Genomic DNA, 23769 nt, shown 5'->3' with positions numbered 1-23769 from the left:
TGTTTAAACAAAAAATGAATTTCCCATGAAAATTACTTGTTTTCTTTACCACAAAAACTGGTAAAAACTTATGCATTCACCTGGTATATTGTAATGTTGTAGGTAGTGACATTGAGGGTGATGTACTGTAGCTTGAGGTGTGATAAGAAGACAGGAAATGTTGTGTATGTAAATCTGTGTCAGATATAGCTTGACTTTGTGAAACTGTTGTGGTATTAGCTAAGCTCAGCTTGGGTTGACTTCTTGGGAAACTGTTTTTAATTTCGAATGGCTATTTCTAGCCGAGTGCAGCCCTTGTAAGGCAGACCCTCCGATGAGGGTGGGCGGCATCTGCCATGTCTAAGTAACTGCATGTTATTGTGGTGGAGGATAGTGTTATGTGTGGTGTGCAGAGTTGCAGGGATGTTGGGGACAGCACAAACACCCAACCCCTGGGCCATTGGAATTAACCAATGGTGGTTACAATCCCCGACCCGGCCGGGAATCGAACCCGGGACCCTCTGAACCGAAGGCCAGTATGCTGACCATTCAGCCAACGAGTCGGACTTGGGGAAACTGTGTTGGCACGGCTTGGGTTGTAAAATATATAAGAAGCTAAGACTCTAGTAGTGTACCAGATTATTCCAGTCGTGCAGCTGGCATGGAATGCTAATGGATCATGATATTATTTTGATTCCTAACGTCAAGGGGATGTTAGCGAGTCATCATTCTTCAAGTGACTAGTGGTCTTGAGTTTGCTAGTCTTATGGAGTCTTCATCCTCTCAAAGTTCATCTTCTTGCATGATGACATAATGAAGAACCAGATAGCCACATCAACTGTTGGGCAATGACCTACTTCCTTACTATCTGGGAATCCCTGAGTAAGTTATTCGACAAGGTCTTTAAAGGCAAGAATAACAAATGGCTAGTATGGTACGAGGAAGTAGCTATAAAATGTAGCATGTGCTTAAGATAACCAATGCGCTTAGATTCAAAGCAATACATATGATACTAATTGAATGTTGAAACTTAAATTCAATATTTCCAATAACAAAATCGCTGAATTGCAGAACAACAATTAACAGTGGCCAGTGAGTCAAACTATAAGTTTAGTTGGGTATCATTAGAATGGAAGTGCACATAAATTTACATATAACCTCAACACTAACTTTACTGCAGTGCCTGATTAACTCAATGGCTTTGCTGCTGGCTTCCCACCCCTCATTCAAATGCTGGTCAATTCTGGGTTAAGATTGTTATCTCAAAAATCACATGGCATCAGGAAGGGCATTTGGCCTTAAATCCCTGGCCAAAACTAAAATGAGCCTCGGTGACTCCACATATAACTGCAATAAGCTGAAGAAGGAAAGGTTTTATGATTTTGTTTTAATGTGTTTTTATGAATGGTAGACTTCATATATCAGTGTCTTGATTTGCCAGTTTACCTATCCTCAAAGGCAAGGCTTGCCATCATAATTGGATTTCTGAAGCTTCAGACACTACTAGTACCCAGGATATCATAACCTCATTTCATTCATATTCATAATGTATCAGCCATGTGGCTGGTTTGCTCCTCTAATAACAGCTCTCCATTTCTCACGGCAGTGGGCCTTCTCTTTTAATTGCCCAAAAGTGCGAACTCCCACTTCTTGCTTCAGCTGGTCGATGAAAGTGTGCGATGGCTTTCCTCTTTGTTTCTTGCCCTCCAGTCTTCCTTCCATTATGTCTTGTAGAAAGCCTCTGTGAAGCAGTATGTGCCCAATCCAGGCAAATAATCTTTCATGAAAGTTGCCCAAGCAGTACTCTTCCTTCACCAACTCGATTGAGTACCTCCACATTTGTGATTCGATCTTTCCAGGCACCTCCAATACCACATTTCAAGTGCCTGAATATGACTAGTCAAGCTGGCATTTAGTGTCCACGTTCCTCCACAGTGAAACCCCACTGACCAAACAAATGTCTTAACAAATCGTTTCCTGAGCACTGTTAGTCGGCATTTTATGGTATTTGTAGAACACTGCTCTACAGGCCACATCTTGATGTCCAGGTGACAGTAGCCATCCTCAGATGTTATTATTCCCAAGTATTTAAAGGAAGATACCTGTCTGAGTGCCAAGCTAAGAATGGAAATGTTGACATCTTTCTGTGATTTACTTACTGACATAACTGTGAACTTATATTGATTTTCATGCCATATTTTTCAGACACTTTGCATATGCATAGTATCATCCATTTGAGGGTTCTAGGTCTACCTGCTAGTATTGCCTGATCATCTGCAAATTTCAGTATGTGCACAATGCGACCTGCAACCTTGGGGCCCATGTTTATCCCTAACCTCATTTGTGACTTTTATTTTTAGTCTATCTTTCTGGCGCCTAGTGTATATTTTAGGTTATACAGTATTTTAAATGGTCACAACATGGCCTGGTCATCTAGGTTGGTTCCTGAGCACATCTTTACCAAATACATTAATTTTCAACTTTGCCTTCCTTTCTCCGTTATGATTATCTCCAGCTCTTGTTCCATCTTATTAGTAACAGCCACTATCATTATTACTTTCAAGTCAATTACCTCCAAAAAATTAAAAGTGAAATTAATTATTGGATAGGATTTGTACAGAAAAATTGGCATTATGAAAAATACATGCAAGTTACTGGAAAGGCTAGAATTTCTTACAAAAGAGATTCTTGGAATGAAGGACAGATGAATAAAATGATAGAGTTCAATTTTTCCTAATTTTATAGAGAAGAAAATGTTATAAGAAACTAGACCTGTTGGTCTATTATGAGCATTCTGCTTTGAAGATGGTCCCTAGATCAGTATCTACATCCACCCTCCAAATGAAGCCGAGAAGCACTTGCTGATCTAAGAAGAACTGATGATAATGTGGAGAAAACCCATCTATGTCCAAATGGGAGTGTACGAATGTGTAGAGATTGTCCTTGTACTTTCATTTTTTTGTGTTTGTCCAAGTCTCTTCTTTCTGCTACTCCCTCTTCCCACAATGGCCTATCTTTGTGTCTGTCTCAATATGTGTTTCATCCCTACTTTGAATCCTTCTATACATAACTTTCTGTTTTTGGTTCCTAAGTTCCTAGGTAAATGAAAAAAAGGTAAATGAATTTATTACCTCCTGAATATCGTCGTCTTCTTCAGCAGGCTTATGAACTTCTGATTCAGGCGGCTGGGGTGAAGATGGGCTGACCGGAAGAAGACCAGCAGCTAGACGTTCAGCGGGAGTGCGTGGTCGAGATAGTCGCTCCTGGGAACGCCATCCTAGATAAGGCTGTCTATAGTTGAATGAGGACCGAGTTGAACCACATGGAGATGTACTAGCTGAGGTGGCACTGCTGTTCAGACGACTTGTGCTCCAGCGTGTGAAGACATGCGGTGTAGGACTTGGGCTCAGAAGATGGCCTGTTGAATGAAAAATATTCAGTAACTAGAGTAAACATTAAAAATTGTGTACCAATACATCTAAAAGAGTTTCAAACAATATACATTGAAAAAAAAAAGGCATTATTTAGTGAATTCTAAACAGCAACTACCACTATAATATTATAATATACTTTACTATGGAGCAGGAAGTAGTCATTGGAGAGCTTTAACCAAAATATTTTTGGGCATTATGGCAAATAATCAAATAATATGAGAAGGGTAGCTCAAGTAGCTCCTCGAGTATGCCTCTGGCAATCTTCCTCATAATTCACTTCGCTGTACTACGCTGTACAAGATCTATTCATTGATGAAACTAACACGTGACCCAAAAGCAACTAAACTAACTAGATGAATTGATTGGCATTGTCAGATAAGAAAAATAAATTAAAATAGCTGAAAGACAACAAAATAACCTCATATTTAATGAGAGTCTGTTACCATCACCATGCTCATTTAACATTTCCTCTATACCCAGTTGTCTGATAATGGTTTGTACACCATTTAAATCATGGGTGACCAGTGGTGAAGCGTGATATATTTGTAAGGTAGGCTGAGGTTTTATAAATCTTGAAAGTATTAAACGTGCTCAATTCCTCAAAAATCACAGCCTTATTCCACTGGATAGGTTGTGCCCCTTAACCCATCAGAGATTGGAACCTCCTTCTTGCCTTCAAGATGCACATACGGTTACTCATACCAGGTATGGAAAAACTTAAACTAAATTGTATTTTTCACGTACACATTAATAAAGAGCAGAAATGTTATTTCAAATTAATAAAAAGAAATATTCACAACTCCATACATGTGTACATAAGTACATTAGTGCATCCTTAAAAAGTACATTTTATTACTAGGAAATAGTTTGAAGTTAAACAAGCCATATTTTAGGATCAGAAAATAATCACACATTATTGAAGGATTCCCCAATTGACGGTTTGAGCCCGATGGTGGGTATGAATCCCACAGTCGGTAGTCCTGAAGATGGTTTTCCATGTTTTCCCATTTTCACACAAGGCAAATGCTGGGTTGTATCTCATTTAAAGCCTCAGCCACTACTTTCCCATTTCCAGCCCTTCCCTATTCTTCCATCCATTTTTTCTGCTGCAGCTTTATCATTTGATTTTTCAGCATACAGTTATACTGTTTGACATTCTGCAAAGCAAAGCCATGCAAGTATGAAATTGAAAATGGAAACTTGCACCAAGGCTGCTGAAAAACGAAGATGTGAAGAAGTATTTCTTGCCTGCCTAGAGAAAGATCTAAATTCTGCAGACGAACATAAAATTACTCTAAATGAAGCAAGAACACAGAAAATGGGAAGGCTTGCATTCAAAATAGTTGACACTATAGTAGTGAACATAGAAACCAGATTCCAGGGCTTTCAGAAGCTACAGTTTATGGAATTGGTGGATTCATTCTACAAATTAACTTATGTATTTTAAAGTAACATCCGATGTGACTACTATCTTAAATTAAAATGTTTGCAGGTGTCTAGGTTGTGTTCAATTTTATGTCATATGTTCAATAATTTTACATGTCAGAAAACCATATTATATTGTATTAAACATCGTTTACAACCCTGTACCCTTATGTTTCATTATATACCGAACCATTTTAGTTCTCCCAAACACCCCTAGATTGCAGTACCAGTAGTTATTTACAGCTGGCTCAGTGGACAACCAGTGTTGTGGGTTTCTCCCACTACGACAACTAGCAGCTTCTTGGGCATGCCTAAATGCACATATTTATATGTAGTCACTACTGCTTGTGTGCGCAGTGGGTTGAGTACAGGTAAATAGCTATTGGTTCTCAGCAGAGACATATGCTAGGCAGCCTTGAGTTCAAATAATATTTGAAATATCAACTGAAACAAACCAATAATGGCAGAAGAAAACTAATTTGGGGATTTAAGGGTACGCTCAGCCTCAAAGTCTTAAGAGCCATTCACCCCTTCAGGTGACTAAGTCCACACTTTACCATTTTAAAAGTATGTGTATTTTTAGCACTGTCTAATAAAAGGATGGAATTCAATGCATTTCTAGGATGTTTACACCAGGCTGAGTGTTTTGGTAATGATTCTAACATGCTGATTCCAAATATGAAGTACGTATTATCTTTGAGAAAATGATATTCCAATGGTAGGGGGAAATTGAAGAATCACATAAATGATTGTTACTTTGCTGCTTGTAAAACCATATAGACATGAGGGATATTAGAGAAAAATTATGAAAGTAATTGTTTACCCAAATATTGAATCTGGCCTATACTATTTATACCTAATATATGATCCCAACATTCCTATACCTAAGCCATGTTTTAAAATCTTCACTGTTATCTTTTGATTCATCAGTATGCAATGCCCGTAGTGATGAAATCAATATTGTATATACAGTACAGTACATAAAAGCCAAATACTACTCACTGATTATGAAATCTCCAAATACAAAAAACCTAGAAAGCTGAAGTTAGGAACGTAGGTTCATCTTTTGTCCGAGAGGTGCACTATGAAGAAATTTTTCAAAATTCAGCTTCTGCCCTACATTTAGGCCCTTTGCCACAATAGCATAGACTAATATTGAAAATCAAATTTGTCGTACAAGGACGAGATAAAGCTCATTGATCTTACGACGCGAGGAACAAATCTTGGTGTGTCTCATCAGGACACGGAAAACCACGTTTTAAGGCCAACCAACCATTTTCAAGATATTGGCACCACACTGTCACCGTTCTACAGTTAAAGTGCTGGAGAGCACACACTGACAAACTCATGAACGAGGCGATCGGAACTATTACAACTTCTGCTTGGGCAGATTGCGTAAGAAATGCAGAAAGATTGCGAGAAGAAGATATTATTCTGTGAGAGAATGTCATTGTGCTCACTGTCAGTTGTCTCATTTACAGCAATACAATCAGACATGCTTCTGCATACTGCTATCTCATTTACAGCAATATGACCAGACATGTTTCTGCATTCTATCAGACAGCTTTATACTGTTCACCAAACTTTTAGTTGCCATACACATTTTCTTTTCTTTTATATATATGTTTTATTAATAATGTCCACCTTTTTGGACTCATTTTGATCACAAAGCTATAATTGTTCTACCAGGCTTTGCTAGAGCTCCTGTATACTGTAGTTCCTGTTACTCATACCTGATTATTTTCTTGTTTTCTTTTTTTCATATCTATCATCTATACTTAGAAAAGCACAGATGAGCTTCTCCGTGCAGGGGTCTCATTTACAGTAGTACGATCAAATGTGCTTCTGCGTTCTATCATAAAACTTCATACTTCTTCATACATCTCATTGAAGTTTATTTGTCATACACATCATCTTATCTTTTCTTCTTCTTTCCTGTTACTCTTAATACTTTCCACCTTTTCAGACTCATTTTGTTCACAATGCTATAGTTGTTCTGCTAGGTTTTCCTTTTTGTTTACCTACGGCTCCTGTATACTGTAATTCCTGTTTCTCATAGCTGACTATTTTCCTTTTCTTTTCCAAAACAGGATTTGTTTGCCATGAAGCTCATTGCTATTGGTGGTGTAATGGTACCTCACCATGTCGTACCTACGAAGAGAGACAGGTCCTATTTTTCTATTCGCTATCTTACTTAATGTACGGCACTGACTCGCTGGCGCCTCAGGTGCGAGTTAGTCTTACAGCACATTTGTAACACCTGGCAATGGTTTCAAGTGTTTGCTATGATGCTGTGTGGAAACATGTACAGAAATATGGTTGAGCACCAGGCTTACATGTCCCTACTCACCCCATACGCCACCCACTGCGAAATTCTGGGTGCTGTTGAAATACACCCTTATTATCTGGTGGTGTATCATGAAGGTGCCATGATAATACAGCCTGAAGAGCCAGTTGAGGAAAGGGCCATACTATGTTCAAAGTGTTCTGGTCCCATGAAGTCATCACATTTTGAACCACTCATACCTCAGTGTGACCCTCCTCATCAACAACCACCTGCTATCACTAGCCTTGTTCTTACATCACTTGAAGTAATCATCCCTGTAAATTATTTTTTGTCCAGTGCTCTGCCACTGACAAAAGTGACAATTTCCTTTCATTGATTATCATCCTCTTACTAAAGATAAGTGTCTTTCTGTTGAGCCTGATGATGATCTAAATTCTCCCTCTGAAAACTAGTTTGAAAGTTCCATCATTAAACAGTTAGGGGCGCGCAGCTGTGAGTTTGCATTCGGGAGATAGTGGGTTCGAACCTCACTGTCGACACCCTGAAGATGGTTTTCCATGGTTTCCCATTTTCAATTAAGACCATAGCTGCTTCCTTCCCACTTCTAGCCCTTTTCTATCCCATCATCGCCATAAGACCTATCTGTGTCATTGCAACGTAAAGCAGCTTGTATATTCATCACATTTACATATAACCCAAGTGGACCAAGATACAAGAGGTATTAAATGTCAGATAAAAGCCCCAAAACAGACATGACATTACTGCTCGGTTTTTTTATATAACCCAGTAAAGAAGATGATCCACCTCTTGACTAAAGGATCTATTTTTGGGCTAACTAGGTGTTAATTGTACACTGTTGAGTGGCAGAAGCGTGGTTTGCCTCACAGCCACATGTTATTGTGGCTTCAAGACAGAATCGTGCCTGGCCAAATTGACAATGTCATAAGCACTGAGATTCCTGATGCAGAACTTCATTCCATATACAATATAGAATTCCACAGCAAAGCACGGGTACATGAGTTAGTATCATATATTTGGTCATAGAAGAAAGAAAACTGGAAGTGCTTTATTCAAGAAGAACTAAAAGACTTGGTAAAAGATCTTGGTCTCTAAAAGGAATCAGCAATAGATTTTGGGTTGAAATTTGAAGGGGAGAAAAATAATTTCTAGCTCTAGCCATGACTTGATACTGGTGTCAAAACAGAGAAGTTTCTTGAAAATCTCCCTGGACCTCCATGAAATCTTTGCAGCTATATTACCAAATCTTGGGAATATGTACAACTATGAAGACATCTTCATGTCCATTTCCATTAGATAGGAGGATGGGTTTGAGGCTCCTTTTACATGAGTAAATGTGTCTCAGGACCAACCAGTTAATTTATCCAACACCTTGGCAAAATGGTCAGCATACTGGATTTGATTTCCGACTGGGTCAGGGATTTTAACTGCAGATGATCAATTCCTCTTCCTCAGGGGTTGGGTGTTCGTGTTCATCTTGATACACATTTTCATTTACACAAAAAATTTCACACTATTAACAATCAACAGCCACAGAAACAAGTAATAATGAATACATCCCTCCACATAGGGTTAATGTCAGGAAAGGCATCTGGCCGTAAAACTGGGATTTTACTACAGTGCCAACCCAAAGTAATGAGGATAAGAAGAAGAACATCAATTTCAAGGGAACATGCAAAAATATGGGTGCATTTTTTAAGAAAATTCATTATGAAGAAAAACCAATGAGTTAAATGAGGAGATTTGAAAATCACAGGAAATGTTACTGACTAACAAACATGCTTCACTGAGTTCTTGTTACAGGTCAGGAATAATAATTTAGTAAGCTATTTATAGCTTTTATTAGAATTGCTTTCCTAGGTCTGAAGGTGAATGTTTGACAACTGAAACATGTAACCTCTCATATCCACTTAACATAGGATTGTACGGTATATCATCTAATATTTCTCTCCTCTGCACTTAGCAGTTCTGTGTCATTTATTTTATCTCCCACACTCTTTTGAGACTTCCATTTTAGTTATGTATAAGTTAAACAATTGCCTTTGTTAATTTTATGTTTTATTTCTATCTAACAGATTGTATCACATTTAATTAATTTGGTTACAAATCCAAATGAATGCAGAATTCTTATCATATACTGACTGACTGACTGACTGACTGACTGACTGACTGACTGACTGACTGACTGACTGACTGACTGACTGACTGACTGAAAAGCCAAAATTATTATATATTTAATTCTGAAATAGATATTAATTTGTTACTTACTGGTGGGACTTCGAGCAGCAGCAGATTGCGATGAACCCAAGCTAGAGAGGGAAGTGGTCTTTGAACTGAGGCCTGGCCAGCCCTGATGCCCATGCTGTGAAGCATCACTGTGACGCTTGAGAAGGAAGCCCTCAGGCCCACGGGCCACATTAGAGTTTTTGTACCAGTCAGGTACATTCAGTTTCTGGAGAGAGCGCTGTACACGGAGTTGGTGCTCAGACATGACCCTCTCCCCCGCCCCCACCTTCTGCAGCTCGTTCTCTGGGGGCTGGAAAATAAGATAAACCCACAAATTAGTCAGAAGCATCTAAGAAACTAAAATTACCTACTGCACTTTGATTAATGTTATAACAGAGATCTGAGAATACCTTCAATTATAATGAAACTGTTTTTAGAGATTAGAGAATTTATTGAATATCCTAATAGTTGGAATCCTATTTTACAGTAATATGTATATTAGGGTTATAGTTTATAATCAGTTAATTAATTACTTATTGGTCCTTGACATAAATTAGGAAACTAAATTACTGAAGATGTGATGAATGAATTTTAGGAACTGTTTGCAGCAACAGGATTTTCTGAATAGCTGGTATAATGGCTTTGAGAGTTGCAGATTACAATTATTCAAATAACACTCAAGATCATATCTTGTCCTTCCAAACATGCTTTTACAATGATATCTGCCTTTCCATTTCCAGAAGAATCAATGTATCTGTGGATTCTGGAAAGACAGACATGTAGGCACTGCTGTACTGTAGATCTTATAGTTGATACTGTGCATGTCGTTGATTGACTTCAATGTGGCGTATGAGTCACTTATTATCCGAGCACTTCTGTTGTGTTCACACCAATCCACAGCAGATTTGATAGCCCATAGCTCGGCTTGAAATATTGAGCATCTGGTTAACAATCTATACTGGACTGAAAGCACTTTATTGTTGTAGACCACGAATATGCATCCCACTTTGTCAGATTCAGGTATATTAGGTGTGCAAAAGCCTTCTGTGTAAATGTTACAGTTAACAAACTAGAAATAAATGTGTCACAATATCAAGACCATCTTGCTCCTCTGTATCATTTTAAAAACATCCAGATTCATTTAGTGCCTGCATTCTGCCTTTGTAACAGTTATAGCGAGTTAAGATTTATTTCCTTGAATACAAGAATTGCACAGGGTGATCTAGTAATATAATATTAACAGGTATAGACTTTGTTCGACAATTTATGTCTTTTAATAATCTGTACTTTACATATCTTGGGGGTTCTTCAATAGAAAAGGAATAAGGATGAACAGGAGAGCAGACTCACAATTATTAAAGGCAAGAAATGGTGCTTGAGTGAGTAGTTTATAAAAGAGAAAAAGGTCATTTTAAAATGGTATTCACCGGTAATTAAAAAGGAAAATAATTTTAAAAAATAATAACTTCAGGAAAACAAAATATAAAAATATAATATGTATTATCACATCAAAGCAAAACACACTCAGTTCACGGTAATGAGTTTTGTACTGGTACAAGATTTTACACCCGAAATCAACTGACTAGTTTTGATCTTCTTCCACAACGTTAGGCCATGTTGACCTTATAAATATGATGACGCTTCAATTACTATTCAGAGGTACTTGTCATTACAAAATGATACAGGCTGGGTGGTGGTAATTATTGCTTTAAGAGGAAATACAATTTGGCAATCAACCTCTCTTAACATTAATTAGAGGGAAAAATGAAGGTATCTGCAAAAGACAGTAAAGGCCACGAAGGGAATGCAAATGATAAACACCTTAGCCCTTGGAAATCTAATACCATTTGGGTCAGTTGAACAGTGTGATTGAGAGCAACAACTCTTCTGTCGTCTAATAGTGAGGAACAGTTGCCAAATTCTGCTATCTGTAGCCCCTCTTCTCTCCTGTTGAAACAGTTGTCATGTTTTGTTATCTCTCTTGGTAGAGGTGCGCATGATACTGCCAGATAGTAGCCAGAACCATGGTTTCCTAAAATTTCATTTGATGATTGAAGAAACAGAGGGTGTGCTCTGCTACTGCAGAGTCTTCAGGCCAGCTGAGAAAACAGTGAGACTTATGTTCCTTCAGCCTGGGTATTAAAGATATATTTGGTGGTCTCAATATAAACTTTCCCTCATGAACAGGGAATTCAGTACACAACTTTACACATAACTGCTGGGGTATTTCTTTTAGGTTAATCAAGAGGACTGTAGAATCTCCTTCATGATCTGAGGGGAAATAGGAAGAGACATGTGAGAGAAAGTCATTCCCTCCATACATCCCAGCAATTATGGACAAGACTGAATGACAAGGTTTCAAGACATCATGATATTAAGACTGTCTTGCTCCTCATATTTTCATTCTCACCCAGTTTAATTTGGTGCTTGCATATTGCCTTCATAACATTTATAGTGATGTCTTTAAAATCCTCTTTATAGCAGTGTTTTATATTAGTCTGCATGATAATATTGCAGAAATATTTGTCTTAATGGCTTTGAATATTTTCAATGCATGCATTTTTCAGATGTTTAATACTTTATAATCATTTGCTTACAGTTCCATAGAGAGGAGTTAAGGTACAAAAGAAATATTTGTGTTTTTCTCTGTTCATACTAAACCCACCTCTAATATTATACCAAGTTCAATCAATCAATCAATCAATCAATCAATCAATCAATCAATCAATCAATCAATCAATGTGAAAATAATAGTTATTTCAAATGCTTTTAACACAAGAATTTCAGCTATTGGAATACCAATATGTACCTAATATGGTTGTAATTTAGGAGGGCATTAAGATCACACAGTAAGATAAAATATGGTATTCAGTTCCACAGAAATGATTGGAATTAATACAATACACATACTGGATTTAAAATAATATACCACTATTGAGCTTTTCAGACCATCCATCATTCCAACCAATTTGGCCACGTTATTAAATTCAACAATAATAAAATCATCCATTAGAAATATAGCAAAAATGGAAAGTGATTTTATAAGTAATTGATGATGATGCTTGTTGTTTAAAGGGGCCTAACATCTAAGGTCATTGGCCCTATAAGTAATTGATAGAAACCAAAAGTGAAGATATACAATGGTGTTAAAGACAAAATTAAATGAAATACAAAAGTTATGAGCACCTGGAAAAGAACGACGTTGGAGGATACGCATTATTCTTTATTTTTTTAAATGTAATTAATCCTTTTATAACCTTCAATTTAGTTTATCCCAGTTTCTTAATCAATTACCTTTACTTTTATTCAATTTGAACACTAACCCAAATTAATTTGGAACGTTAAAGCATGCTGACAAACTAAAAACCCCAAGTAATAATTTTAAACTCTAACTAGGCAACATTGAATGTTATAACTTCTAACAAACTTTCGTACATTGCCTATATTAAGAGCCAATGAGCTTACAAAATGTATCTATAAAACAACATTTATTGAAGAATAATAAAAAAAATACATGTATTTTGACTTTAATAATGCAAATAACATATCAAGGAATACAAGGAACAAAAATCACACATTTGTATAGTTTAGCAATATGCAGAGTTTTGGATATAATGTAATGTTTATCTAAATTTTTTTGAAGGCACATCAAACAAAATAAATTAAAATTCATCCTTGAGTTTGGTAATTTGTCATATTTTTAGTTTTAGCAGAATATAAATACTGCTTTCTTTGTCACCATTGGTTTCTGCAGATCTTCACTGAATCATATTCTCATGCTTGCTTGTCATGTTTCTTATCACCTCTCCCTTCTTGCATTGTATTTCACAGCTAAAAGTGAAATAAACTTTTCTTGCATTTATTTACTCTCTGTCGCTCTAAGTCTTATATCAGCCACCATGAGTACTTCGTGTAATGTCTGCCATTCTTTCATAGTTAAGTTATTTGTAAGCATTGCATAGAAATTAGAATTGTGATATCGAATATTTTGAAATATGTCACTGAATACAATGCATGCATCGACAGCACAATTGGTTTCATCAATATTTGTCTTGTAGCTCTCAATATCATGTTTCCTCAGGAACTCACTTCTCTCTTCATCAGGTTTCTTGCTGAAAAGTCTTTGCTTCAAACGATCTCTTACCTTTTCAGCTTTATCTAGCCTATGAAGTAAAAGTCGGATCTCACCTAGGTCTCCCTCACTATTTGAAATAAATTCTGGATCAACTTCAACTTTCTCTTTATCACTTCCATCTTCCTTCTCTTCTAAAGCTTTACACTCATGAATCTGTTTCATTTTGTCATACAGCACGACAAGAGATGGAACAATCTGGGGGATGACAGTTTCAAGTATGTGAGTGTACTGCTCAGCAACATTTAGTAGTGAGCAGAATCCCAACACACACATCTTACAATCATGTAGACTTGAAAAATAGCATACATCATCAATCCACTGTTGGAAGAAATCAACTGCTGCCAACTGTAGTAATTCTAATGTATTGAATAATAATTTTGTGTTGTAATACAATGCTGCAATCACTACCTGTAAGCACATTGTTCGCAATTCAATTTTTTTAACTGGGCGCATCAATCGTTGAAGTGCAAGTTCAACAAAGGAAAGAATGCAGTGATCTATATGCCCTGTACATTGAAGAATGATAACTTCCAGGAATTTTGCAGCATGGCATTCAAGTTCTTCTTCAGTATCTCCAGTCAGAACTGACTTGCAAATATTGAATACTGCAAGCATGTGGTTTTCATTGGACAAGAAAGCATTGGTATCTACTGTAATATAATTGTAGAGAACTGGCATCATATATGGAAAATAAACTAATCCATCTTTCTGGAAAAGTTGATAGATATGCTCTAAGACTTTCCACATTGATGACGGTACAGTTTTGTAAGTTAAATTGTCAACAAGACATAGGGCAAGCTTATAGAAGTCAGAATTATTCCTTGTGAAGATATTTCCTATGACATTAAGCACAATTGGTTGTATTTGAGTAAGGATTGCAGGGTAATTTTTCATTACAGTCAACTGAGTTTCAAATGTTTTAAGTATACATTTGGAAATAGCATTTGAATTGCAACCTTGACAAAATTTCATAGCCAGATACTGACACATCTCTACACCATAAGGTACAAGTTGATCCTTGTACATATGCATTATATCATAGAGCATATTAGTCACATCAATTTTTCCCACACAAATAATATCCAGCAATTTCAGAATGATACGATTAACATAAGGCTCCAGATATTTTCTAGCTTTATCTTGAACATTGATGAATACTGTCAAAGCTATCGAAGCTTCAAACTTGACAGGTAGTTCTTGGTTGGTCAGTAATGAATTTATGATCAACTGAACTGCTTCAGCTAAATTTCCTTCTTGAGCAAAACTGATCATGCTGCAATGCTGTAGCAACCAGCAGGCTCTTACTTTCAAATGACCACATGGACTAGAAAATTCTGGAAATACATATCGACATATGATGTTATTCAGTAGATCCCTATACATCTTTGTCAGTAATAATAGATCTGCTAATACACCTATCATATGGAATGCTCCATCCTTTTGACTAGGGTTGATATTAGGAGAATTTAAAATATTTATCAAGAAATTCATTGTCTGTTCTAACATTCCATCTCTTCTTTGGCAACAGGCATATAATAAATTCTCTGCAGAAACAACAGGAGCTTTTAATTTCTTGCATAAATTCACTTTAATATATTCACGTGGATCCGTGTTCCATAGTTCTTCATACTCCTTTGAATAAGAAAGAAGGGGGAATAAAACATCTTGGACAATATCGGGCATGTGCGGTTTCAAAAGCTTCCATAAAAGAAAATACCCAACTCCCTCTCCCAAATAATTGAGAGTTAGTTCAAGAACTGGTGGAGAAATATATATCTTTCTTTTGTATTGATCCAGAATCTTCAAGAGTACACGTAGTATTCCAGCTGAAAATGTTTTCAGGTACCACAAAGAAAAACCTGTGTATTCTTTAACAACATTACCTGGACTTCCATAATTCTTAAACATATTAAACATTATACGCAGGCCCCATTTCTTACATTTCCACCAAGGAAGTCTGGCACGATATTTTTCAGCCACTGCAAGTGTATGCTCAGGAACTGGACGATCAACTATAATCCACACTAATTCCATCCATTTAGAGAATATTTCTGTAGTTATAATTTTAGTATATAATGTATGTTCTGTATAAGAAAAGTATATCTTCAAAATTTGTTTTTGAAGCAGGACTGAGGGCTCTGTTTGATCTGGTAACTGTTGCACACATTGCTGGTATAGTTTTGGCAACATCTGCTTCATAGTTTCATTTAGCAAACCTCCTTCTCTTGGTTTTTCATTCTTGAAGTTCTTGATAAGCTGATAAAGATATACAAGAGTTTCAGCCCAGTCAGCATCAGCAGGGCTCTGCAGACAGACTTCTAGCTGATCAACAACTTGGGTAAACCCATAAGGAGTATCATAACTAACAATTGTGTTAGGATGAAAAGGCAACTGAGGTTGAAAATGGCTCAGTGATTGAACAGGTTGAACAGAAATATCCATGATGATATTTCAGATTAAATGGCATCACAACTTCCGGAAATACATTGTGTGAATATTATCAATGATTGCAGGGAATAGAGACATTTTTATACTACTGAAATGGCTACTTCCAATGAGAAATAGTATGAAGATCAATTATATAGGCGAGGGATCTATTCAGCAGCACAGACAGTTAATAACCTATTTAATTAACTGTAGCTTCAGTGTTTGTTGCATTTTACAAATAAAGACTAAACATTACATTTTACTCAAACTCATAATATCCTTTTAACAAATTACACTTCAGAACTCAGATCTGAATAACTGCACATGGAAGAGCTTTCAGTCTCGCAGTAAGAAGGAAATCAAATTACAAAGTCAGTAGTCGTACGACTGTCGTGAGAGTATATTAAGGTTATGTTATTGCTATCCTTTTTCCGACAAACGACGGTTTTTATTTGATAAAGACCTTGGAAGTTGCAGGTGACATGTTTATAATTTGCAATAAGTCCGGTGCTTACGGGATTGTGACGTCACAAAAGATGGATGCTACTACTTCCGCTTGTCGACGATGAAATTCCTTTACTCGGAAATAAATCTTTCTTTCCTGCTACTCACAGTTTTATCATAGGGCATGTTTTCCTAAACTTTCAAGAAATGTTTCAGGTCAACATTTATATAGCCAAAATATATGGTGTTCTGAATGACGAATTTTGCTCAATTTGATGGCGGGAGCACACTAGATATGGATTTCTCAATGTACGAAATGATATTGGAGGTGACCGTCAATAAAAGCGAACTCGGAGGTTATTATACGTCAATTACGGCACTACGAATGTGATTTGCCTGGTGGCCATGATCGTTAAATATTTCAGTCTATAACGTCTGACACCATGGTTAAACAGTTCGAGTCCTGTAGGTGGAAGAAATTTTAATAATTTAATCAGTGCAGACAACGGCCAGAATATATAGGCCTATAAAAGGTATAATGCCAGATGTAAGCTAATCAGAAGTACAAAATTCGGACAACGATTCCATTCTATCTATTATTCGCACACTTTTTAGTGATAGATTTTTGTACTGGGTTGAGCAGTAAGGAGGGAGCACTGCCGGTTCCGGTAATACTGCCAAGTGAATGGAAATGAAATCTGAATTGAATCAGTAATATGATCGATCGATATGAATTTTCTAAACCTTTATTATCTTACGCCAACAACTGTGTCACACACACAATATATGATATTATATAACATTTCTCGATGCGAAACTTGTTCCTAGCATGAATTCTGTAGTTTGACTTTGCTGTGTAAACAACAACAGTACTAGTACGTAAAGTGTATGCCAGATGTCGCACAGCGATCATAAGCGATTCTTAGTTTGTGTTCAAAGGTTGCCAATACGAATCTCGAAGATAACCGAAGTCGACCGATTCAGCACTAGGGTGTCCATCTATCACTAAAAAGTGCGCATACAATATCTATGATGGTTTTCTATGATGGCCACCTAGAGGGTTACGCCCTCTCTCTGGCCAAGAGATGCGAGCGAGTTGGGGATATATGATGGAAGAAGAAGGTGGGTACAGGATGTGAAGAAGAATGAGATGGGAGAGGAATGTTGCCTATGCCTAAGTGTTTATTTGTTTATTTTATTCAGCTTATTGAAAAAAGATACAGAGTTATATAAGATGTACATGCGATGTGGAGTTTATACGAGTGTTCCAGGTTGGAGATGGATGGTGAGAATGTGCAAGGTTGTAGTAAGATTGCAGAGAGAAGAGATGAGGTATCGGAGAAGGTCTAGCGTCGAAGGTGTAAGGGGAAGGAAACTAGGTATAGGAAGGGGTAGACTAGGTTGAAAAGATGGGGCTGGCCGGGGGCGACGAGGAGTGTTGTTGGGGGAATGTCGAACTGGTTGGGGTGGGGAGATTGAAGGCTCCACTCTGTAGCGGTGGTTGTAGATGTATGCGCTGTTTTTAATAAGCCGCTGAACATCTTCATCTGTCGGGAGTTGGACATGGACCATATATGTCGGGCCAGATGCATTCTGAATCTCAAAAACTCGACGGACAGAGATGCCTCCTGCGTGAAGTTGGTGAAGAATTGTGCGAGCTGAGATGGCAGAATCAACTCCGCGGAGCACGCAGCTATACATGGTGTGATGCGTTGATGGTAGATCGGCGGCGGCTGCGGCGTTGTCGTGGATACATTGTGGAAGCGATGGCGGCGCTGCTGCGTGGAATCCAAGGGGGTTTCAGGGAGTGGCTGGAGATGAGATTGCTCGGGAGGGATGGAAAGAAGAGGAGATGATAGCATAATGGGCGATGGATGGCATGTCGTTATTGTAGTGATGGGATTGTGGGAGGGGGTAAAGGCTGACATCGTAAAGGTAGAGGTAGTGGTAGTTGTGTGGTGAGAGGAAGAGGAGGGGGTGTCCGCTGTTGCGAGGTCTGAAGTGGAGACGCGTTTACTACGGACAGGATAGTTGGGTCAGCGGATAGCTAAGCGAGTATGGGTTTGGGAGTAGGCTCCGCTTGGTACAAACGTTGATATGGAGATTCAGGTGTCCACGAGGAGAGAAATCGACGTGAGCCGTGTGTGTCCTGTCTCCCCCGATTCCATTCTCAGTGTACAACTCTTAGCGCAGTATCGATCGCAATGCTTCTTGCACAGTTTACAAACACAGCTGATATCTGGATCATGAAAATGTTTCGTTGTTTATGACGGATGCCATGGGCAGCGAAGCGCGTAACGCTGTGCCGTAAATCATTGTTCGTTTCTTTCCAGTCTGTCTTTAGCATAGCATCTGTTGCATAAAACTCTCTCCAGATTTTCCTTTCTCTTTCGTTGCACTTTAGCAGGTACTTTTGTCGAGTTGATGGTAGATGGCAGGAGACACTTCATTCTGAGGTCTTCAATTACGAATTATCATCTTGTTAAATCGTAGGCCAATCTTGAGAGCATATATTTTGACAGGCTAAGTACAACTTTCAGGTAGCAGACTTTAACCTTTTCTACAGTATCTGTAGTTATCGTTCAATGATAATTTTGGCCAGAAGTTCTCAAGCATTTAGTCAGAATCGGCTAAGGTTGGTATATAAGAGGCTGTAGGTCGCTGAAGTTGATACATGGCCACCATTTCTAACTTCTGCGCAGAATTCATCGAATTCCCAATTACTACCAACCGCAAACCCCATGGCGCAACAGCCCCGAAGGGCCATGGCCTACCAAGCGACCACTGCTCAGCCCGAAAGCCTGCAGATTACGAGGTGTCGTGTGGTCAGCACGACGGATCCTCTCGGTCGTTATTCTTGGCTTTCGAGACCGGGGTCGCCATCTCACCGTCAGATAGCTCATCATTGTAATCACGTAGGCTGAGTGGACCCCGAACCAGCCCTCAGATGCAGGTAAAAATCTGTAACCTGGCCGGGAATTGAACCCGGGGCCACCAGGTAAGAGGCAGGCACGCTACCCCTACATCGCAGGGCCGCTCAATTACTACCAGGCCATCTGCTAAAGCAATTGCAGATGATTTGTCTACATCACGTGAAATTTCAAAAACAAACGAGTCAGTATTGTGTTCCTCTGATGAATGTTTGATATGAACTCGAATGATAGGTTTGGAAAGAATTGGAGAAGAGGAAATTTCTGATAAACGCCTCTACTGAGCTCAATATGTTTAGATACCCATCTCAAGGTATGAACCCCGGTATAATTCCCCCTGGACACACTCCTGACAATCCCACGAAGCCTTGTTTGCATAGACTGAGTATCAAGACATTTATCTAAATGATCAAGACCCACATTGTCAAAACCCTCTGTAACATCCAAGATAATTACTTTTTAGATATCCATCCTGCCTGCTGTCATTTCTTGATGGATACAGTACTTTTGCATCCATCTCTTGGCACAGGCCAGAGTAAAATGTAGCTTCCACCGAAGTCCCAGTCAACATCCATGGCTGTGACAATATGGAAGCTGCTGGGGTATGGGTAGTGCTGAGTAATGACATTCAGAGCACGACTAGTGCATCTGAGTGTTATGAAAGGTGCTGCTCACAGGGTCAATCGTGCTGCAATAGTACTTTCTGACCCAGTGAGGAAAGCAATGGCAAACTACCTCACTCATCTTGCCTAGTACGCCTCATTTTGGTGCTGCTATTGGTTTTGGGGGTTTCCTTATAACCGCATAACCTTCGGTGGTGCTATTTGAGGATCCAACCAGCCTCTGGGCTGTTGACCTAACAGACAGACAGATATCCATCAATCAGTGAAACGTTAAATTATATGCTTGGCTTATTCACAAATTCCTTCTGACTCTCAATGAAGACTATAAACCCCTCAATTTGGAATACAGAACTCTCTCAATGAACCGTCGAATCACTGAACATACAGAACCACATTCCATTTAATCACTATATTCGTTAAAACAACAGTGACTTTAGAACACTGCATTCATTTGTGTCGAATTGGCCGTGCGGTCTGGGTCGCGTAGCTGTGAGCTTGCGTTTGGGAGGTGGTAGGTTTGAATCCCATAGTCGGCAGCCCTGAAGATGGTTTTCCGTGGTTTCCCATCTTCACACCAGGCAAATGCCGGGGGTTTACCTTGATTAAGGCCACGGTCGCTACCTCCCCAATCCTATCACTTTCGCATCCCTGCATCGCCGAAAACCTTCGGTGTGTTCGTGCGACGTTAAACAGCTAGTATAATAATAATAATAATAATAATAATAATAATAATAATAATAATAATAATAATAATAATAATAATAATAATAATAATTTCCGTGTTCGTATTCAACTTTATGTGGTCCCGGAGAAGAGTCTGATTTCACCATACTTTAAAGAATTTTCAGTGTCTTCAACTGACACTTCAAACATTTGATCAAGATCATCCTGCTCTATACTTTTATATATAGGCTATATATAATGAACTCGAACTTCACCGACAAACTTTCGGAGGTTTTTCAGAGACACTTTCTGAGTATATTGGTATAAAGGCCCCGTGGTCTCCGGTGCATCGTTACAGAGTAATTGTATTTCGTTTGGTTTGTTGTCACAATTCGCTGTGTATCTGTATTGCACTGATAATAATAATAATAATAATAATAATAATAATAATAATAATAATAATAATAATAATAATAATAATAATAATATTTGTTTTGTCCGTCCTAAATGCTAGTTCTTGACAGACGCCAGGCTGCCGGAATTATGTCCCGCTTGAGTTCTTTAACGTGTCGAAAGCCAACGACACGGAGTTGTTGTCTTTAAAACACACTTCACTGTACAGTACACTTACAAAACAGATTAGAGACACTGTGATAACAGTGTATGTGTCTCATTTGAGGGTTATTGCATTACTCTGTGTTTTATGTTGTAAGTTTCGGTTATTGCACATTACACGCTTTTTCACTATTGTGAAGGTATTTTCACAGATACAGGGTTGACTGGGGTAACAAACCGAATAAATCATAATATTACATTATTACTCTGTAACGAGACACTGGAGACCACGGGTCCCTTACACCAATATACTCAGAAGGTAGCCCTGAACAACCACCGAAAGTTTGTCGATGGAGTTCGGGTTCACCCTATACAGTATATACAGTATATATATGTGCCTATATCTTTTCTTTTTTAAAGCGTTTTTGCGCTACGCTCATTTCCCCTATTTTGGGGAATGTGGCAACATAGCAACGGTCACATTCTACCGTCGACCAAAATATTGTGTGTAGGCCTACTCGAGTTTGGAGGTTGCTTATGAAATAACCAGCAGGCCTACAGAAAATCCAGTAACACAAGCATAAATGTGACAAGAGATCTATGCCAACAAACCTGACGTTCCGCAACGCCTGAGCTGGGAAAAAGTATATAAAACATGGCACAAAACTGAGAAAGGATATTTGGAAAAAAGACTATTTTCCTGAAGAGTTGTAGTCGATAAAAACTAAAGAAACAAAAATATAAAATAAGCAAAAACAACGTAGCAAACAAATAAAGCATATTCAAAGCGCTATTGGAGGTCCAAAGCACTCATGAGAAAAGCTGATGGGAAATGTTTTTCATGGCTTCTTAATACAGTTTGTTTCAATGCTAATTACAAGTAATTATTAAATACCGTAGGCAAGTTTTAAGCAAACGGTGAAGCAAATGTTACTGTTATATCGAACCCGAAAATCTACCCGATAAAACGGAATTCGTCTGATAGTTACACAGGTGTTGACTTTTATTATTTTCCATAATCTTAAAACTTGATTTATATCGATCTTTTTTTTTTCAAACAAATCTGTTGTCAGACCAAAGAGTACAAAAGTATTGGGTGCATTCCATCTAGTCTCTGGATGTAACATACCTCCCACCTTTTGGTTTTCTTTATTCCCCTGTTAAGAGAAAACCAAAATGAACCAATTAAAACATAATCTGACAATCATTTCGCTTACACAGTTTAACAAGACAAGAACTTATCACAAAAAAAGTCCTATATCGTGCAGGGAGTTTCACCAAACGTCCACTTTTCGTTTTCACTTCGTTTTTCACAGCAGAAAGAACACTTTCATGCTCATTATCTCCATCATTTTCCACTGGTAAGGTATCCTGCGATGAAGTCATCTCCAGTGCGTACAAACGTTGAATGGGCCTGATCATGTCCCGTCGAGCAGTCAGCACTCGAACTATTCTTATGTTACCATCTTTACCAGGAAACATCTCAAACACTTTACCCAATTTTGAGGGGGGGGGGGGTGTACGAGTGGCTGGAGAGTCCCAGGGCAAAAATTGTGCCCTTTTGCTCATCTGTTACTGAGGGCTACCCGATGAGTCGGAAAATCTCTGTTCTTCTACACTGGCGGGGAATAAAACAATCTGTCATGGAGGTGATAGTTACCTCCAGTAAGAGCTGAAACCCACTCTTCGCTGATAATTTGGAATATATTTAGAATTTATATTTAGTGTGGGTGAGGGAAGGCCAAGCTTCTTAACAAACAGCCCCTTTCAGGGTCAAATTTTGGTTTCATTTAGTGAGAGAAATGGTGCAATTTGGAATAGTCCGAAATGTTACTCAGACCAGGTCATAAGTGAGCCAAGGGCCATGATCTTTGAGCCAAGTATTGGGCTTCTTGGTTCTTATGACCTGTTTGAGGAGTGAGATGCTCGGTACGGTTGACTAGGTTTGAAGGATTCTACACTAGGTCATCTTAGCCATCTTTTTACCTGAGTTATAAGAGTCGGAATACGAAGTTCGGATCGTATCCGTCTGTTAGATCTCAGGATGGGGGCTTCGTAATAAATTGTTTTGAAAGGTTTAGAAAAGGGAGTTTTAGGGATACAGCACCTCGTCTCGCATCCGTACAGCAGCATGGGCCTAATTGATAAATATTTCTCTTGATGGTGGAAGAGATATATTTATTGTAAAGCAGAGGTTTTAAGGCAGCCACGCGAGCTGATGCTCGTTGCAGGGCCTGTTCGATATTCCTACTCCATGTAAGACTTCTGTCCATTGTTAAGCCGAGATATTTGATTTGATTGGTCCAGGGCAGTGGGGCATTGTTGATAGAAAGATGATCAACTGTAGGACTTCTTTCTGAGAATAAAATCGCCTGGGTTTTGTCTGCATTAATTTTGATTTTATTCTGAAGGTACCACTTCCAGAATAACGAAATCCACGAGTTTAATGCGGAGATGGCATCGCTGTTTCTCCTACGAGAGGTATAAACAGCTATATCACCTGCGCACTGTTGTATTTCTACTCCCTGGCGAATGGAAGGTCATTTACATTATAGGGCGTACAGAATTGGTGAAATGACTCCACCCTGTGGGACTCCGGCCCGGAGCTTCCGTGGGGCGGATT

The 23769-nt window shown here is 38.4% G+C and overlaps 1 protein-coding gene across 1 annotated transcript in view; it reads right to left on the bottom strand.

Annotated features, from left to right (window-relative positions):
* The window catches only part of LOC136858087 (uncharacterized), an 880688-nt gene that overhangs the window by 78082 nt on the left and 778837 nt on the right, over positions 1–23769 (bottom strand). The window contains exons 4-5 of the mRNA XM_067137359.2: positions 9412–9679; positions 3111–3397 (exon numbers count right to left, since the gene is read on the bottom strand). Of these exons, the coding sequence (XP_066993460.2) occupies positions 3111–3397; positions 9412–9679 (555 nt within the window). The remainder of the gene's footprint in view (positions 1–3110; positions 3398–9411; positions 9680–23769) is intronic.

Source organism: Anabrus simplex, chromosome 1, assembly GCF_040414725.1.
Source record: "Anabrus simplex isolate iqAnaSimp1 chromosome 1, ASM4041472v1, whole genome shotgun sequence".
Lineage (NCBI taxonomy): Eukaryota > Metazoa > Arthropoda > Insecta > Orthoptera > Tettigoniidae > Anabrus > Anabrus simplex.
Note: the sequence above shows the minus strand (reverse complement) of the source record. Positions and strands in the feature narration are given on the sequence as shown.